At 40.0% G+C, this 4,234-nt stretch overlaps 1 protein-coding gene across 1 annotated transcript; it reads left to right on the top strand.

The window, feature by feature from the left end:
- Nucleotides 1–513: 513 nt before the first annotated feature.
- si:dkey-96l17.6 lies at nucleotides 514–2,449 on the top strand. The gene is made up of 4 exons (XM_047341445.1): nucleotides 514–633; nucleotides 1,012–1,169; nucleotides 1,807–1,995; nucleotides 2,277–2,449. The coding sequence occupies exons 2-4, from the start codon at nucleotides 1,067–1,069 to the stop codon at nucleotides 2,303–2,305; spliced, it is 321 nt and encodes a 106-aa protein (XP_047197401.1). The 5' UTR covers nucleotides 514–633; nucleotides 1,012–1,066; the 3' UTR covers nucleotides 2,306–2,449.
- The last annotated feature ends 1,785 nt before the right edge of the window (nucleotides 2,450–4,234 follow it).

Below are 4,234 nucleotides of genomic sequence, written 5' to 3' on the forward strand. Positions count from 1 at the left end.
TCAGTGTTTTAGGTCAGTCGATTGAGTTAATGTCCTGTTTTGTTAGCAGTACTTTTGAGTAGACTTCTGTATGGTTGATATATGTTATGGGCCTAGGTCTCCAATTAAGCTGCTTATTTTTCATTCCTTTGTGTTTTGATCATTTTGGGGTGAATTTCAATCCCATCTTTTCTAAAGAAATCCTGTGCCTATTTGTCCTTTAACTGCTCGGTCCCTGACAACAACAGAATCACATAAAAACAATATCCCAATACGTTTTAATGTTGTCGACCTATTTCAGGCTCATACCCTTCACCCAAGCAGTTGAGGAAAGTGTGGGGTCCCAAGGTAAACAAACAGAATGACTGTGTGTGACCAACATGTGTGTGTCAGTATGTATGAGTAAGCATCTAGTTACAATCTCTATCTTACACACGGGAAACCTGAGGACTGTTTGGGGCATCTCTTTGCCAGAAGAGCTGTGTGGGGTTTGAGCCTGTACCTGGTGAAACTCCATCTGCACAGGTTTAATATTTAAAGACTGTCGAGAGTTTGGTTCCCCTTTGACATCAGGACCGACGTGTCCTCGTCAGCATAGCAGCACTCAAACTGCACTGAATCACACGGGAGGGACCTGAACTGTTCCGAGGCCAGGTAGCTCTTCTATTGTCAAGTTTTCTTCTCTCATGAAAGTAAATGTGTTTTCTGATGGTTTCATATATGTCTGATTTTATATCTAGTTTCATGGCTGTGTGGCTCATTTTCCAGGCAATTGAAATAACTTTATTGTGGCATTGTGCCAGATCCTACAAAGGGACATGTAAGATTTGTTCTTTATAGCACAGTGAAATCAGAGGAACTTTGGGATTTTCAGTTTTTTTCTCTAGTGAAGCTTTCTGACATCTGCAAACAGTTTGAGGGTTGAGCGAGAGTTTATGATATAGAAGAAACATTTCTGGGATTTGCAATAGCATTCATCTATCTTGGATCTGTGTGGCTTTAAACCAAAATTAACTATATTTTCTTCTGCAGGTTCAAAGAGCAAACTAAGAAAAGTAGTGACAGCGGAAGCACAATTATACACACAATGTACGTGAACTCTCCTGGAGCTGAGAGTGGATCATATTCACTGACCTTCCTGGGAAAGAAAGTCGGGAGACATCACTCTGTGGCTCCTGCAGGCAAGCAACGTGAGTGTAAGACACAACTAACATCTAGCAAACACCTCACACATCAGTAATGGATCCATCTGTAGGATGGCGTTGACATCCTCGTGCTCATTTCTGCAGCAGATATCGGACTTTGTTTAGTGGGAGCTGCTCTGTGTGATGAATGTGTTGCAGGCAGACAGGTGAAGTTAGACGAGGCTTAAATATTTCAACTGCTTGGCTGCCTCTCTTGTGAAGCAGTGGAGCAGTGAATGTATCAGAACCAACATGCCACACAGTTCCCGGCAGCATCTGGTGTGAGATCTGGACATGACGGCCTGCCAGGACCAGCCTCAAACACACCTTCCAACACACGTAGATAACTACAATATTTGCACACTTTCCTTAGAATTACAGAAGAATTAGTTGGAAATGTTTTGTGTGATTTCAGACTTTCCATACATGCATGTGTAGTCACATGGTCTGCATGCAGAGGCAGTGAGTTTCTATATGGAAAGACTGGCTTCATGCCTGCATTGTGTCACTGTAAGGTCCACCATCTTCCATCCAGATGTTTTTGTTGCCTGAAAGTTATCTGTCCTCCATCCAGCTGTTTAAAGATTATACCCTGTTCCTCATTTATCTGTCTGTATGGACTTTTTTATTTTTCTTCTCTCAGGTGCCTGGGAGACACCAAACATGTCCACCGGCCCTGAGGACCCTCTGGTGTCCTCACGGGCCACACGGGCCCCAGTGGCCCCACATGTGCTGGAGGTTTTACCAGGCAGCGTACCAGAGCTGAAGGACGAGAGGCCATGTCCAATAATCCACAACACACAGTTTCCCCAGTATGATGACAACACAGCAGGTGAGACCTGCACAGTCCTTATCTGACACATTCATGCAATCACAGAGACATAAACTGAAGCTTTGCATAATCTCTTACTCAAAATACACGACCCAGTGATTACAACCGATCATCTGATTAATAAACCCCTCATTAAACATTTTAAAGTTTCAACTTTGTTTTTCAGTCACACTCTACCTGCTCTTGAGCTTGTGCAACAGATAACCTGAATGTTTTGTTTTTTTAATTCAACCGTCTCATCTCTTTAATTCCTCACATGATTTCTGTCTCTCCACTGAAAGGTGTTTCTGGGAGGAAAGTAACAGCATGACGACACGCCCACATTCCTGTATGACGAAACACAGGGGGGAGAGGGTGGGATGAGACAAGAGAGTTATTAAATATTCAGAGGAACCTTGTCAGGATTTCAGAAAAACTTGACAACAGTCATGGATTAATTTGAAAATGAAAAATAAACAGGGCCTAAATAATACTAAATAATTGAACTACTGACATTATTTGATTATTTGAATGAATGTATCTTGAAAAATAAACATGGGTCTGTCAACCTACACATTACAATGATAAGGATGTAAATCTGTTATAAATCTAATAAATAAAATGTTGTCTTACTGAAGTATATGTGCTTTATTGTTTGCAATCAATGCATATGTGCAAATGCAATAAAATGATGATAAATACATTATAAATGGAGTTTTTCAGAAGAAAAACTGTGAATGAACCAAGTTGAAACACTTGATGGAATTGCTTAGTTGACTTTAAATAATAAGAAGCGATGATCTGACACACACACACACACACACAGAGCTGAAGGAGTGATGCATCAGCTCTTACACCCAATTAAGATTATTTGAAATTAAATGGTAATTAGTGCATTCCTGTAAAACCTTTTAACAGCGGAAAATGTATGCACCTTGCACTGACAGAGAAAAATACATAAATGACACGTTTGTTGAATTGATTTAGGGCTCTATAAGTTTTTATTACTCAAGATGTTCTAAAATGTCTTATCACACAGCACATTCCTAACATTGTAGGCAATAACAGAATCTGTGAAGTTGATTCCAACTGCCCACCAACGTTTGCTTCATTGTTCAAGCTGTTGCTCTTGACAAACCTCTGTGGATGAAGAGGTGGGCTGCGTTCAGGCGCTGGATCAGCATAGATCGACGGAAACAACCTGGACAAGAGGTCAACCAAGGTGGGGTAAAATAATAACGTGGAGCAGTATGTACAATGTATGTGTCTTTACATTAAGTTGTCAGGTTTTTGGGTAATTCTGTAAGAACTTAAGAACCAATATTGAAAAGTACCGATACTGATGCATGTGTCCACATAATTTAACTGTTACTTTTCTTATTGTTGTTGATGGAGGGCGAATTGGTTATGTCTACTGAATCTTCTTCATCTAAAAAAAAAGTTTTGATAAAAGGGTTCAAAAACTATAGAAGGCAGAGACTGGAACTTGATGAGGGCCCCAACCAGACAACACTTTTTGTAATAGGTGCATGTAACGTAAAATAAATGTAGGAACCACTAGTTGAATTTTAAACAATGACAGTTAGATTGAAAAAAAATTTCATTGTTTAAAATTCAACTAGTGGTTCCTACATTTAGTGGACTTTCACTTTCCTAAAGTGTAATGAGGTTGAAGTATGAGGTAGTGGAAATACTCATGTCAAGTATAAGTATTAGTAATCTAAAGTATAACTTTACTACACTATAGTTTATTTCCATGGTTGTGCAGTGAATGGTTATTTCTCCAGGCTCCTCAGACTCTCAGCTGTCAGACAGCAGTGATGTGCGTCAGGCAACAGAAGCTGAGAGATCACAGTGTGTCAAGATGTACATCCCGTATGAGTCAGCTGAGCTCTGCATCACTCAGGTAAAAGAAAGAGCACACAGCAATTACTGTCCCACACGTCAGTGTATTTATATTAAGAGTAGAATCTATTAATCAATTTATGTATTCTAAAAAATGTACGTGGGCATCTGAAAGTTACCCTCCAACATACTGAGAGCAGATAAAATTGTATTTAATCTTGTGAAAGTGGGAATATTAGTCAGACATGTGACTACGGGCTCTGTCCAGTTGTTCAGTGAGAGGGCATGCAGACACACAATGAAGTTGTTGTTGTGTTCTCGCTAACACTCACATGCACTGATGCTGCAACTGTAGCCCTGAAGGCATTTTATCAGTTCCATGACTACATGTATTTCGTGTATGTGAGGTTCATGC

This window comes from Hippoglossus stenolepis, chromosome 9 (genome assembly GCF_022539355.2).
Source record: "Hippoglossus stenolepis isolate QCI-W04-F060 chromosome 9, HSTE1.2, whole genome shotgun sequence".
Lineage (NCBI taxonomy): Eukaryota > Metazoa > Chordata > Actinopteri > Pleuronectiformes > Pleuronectidae > Hippoglossus > Hippoglossus stenolepis.

Coding starts and splice junctions, on each gene's coding strand:
- si:dkey-96l17.6 (XM_047341445.1), top strand. CDS start 1,067: ATGTACGTGAACTCTCCTGGAGCTGAGAGTGGATCATATTCACTGACC. Junction 1,170..1,806: donor GGCTCCTGCAGGCAAGCAAC/GTGAGTGTAAGA, acceptor TTCTTCTCTCAG/GTGCCTGGGAGACACCAAAC. Junction 1,996..2,276: donor GTATGATGACAACACAGCAG/GTGAGACCTGCA, acceptor CTCCACTGAAAG/GTGTTTCTGGGAGGAAAGTA.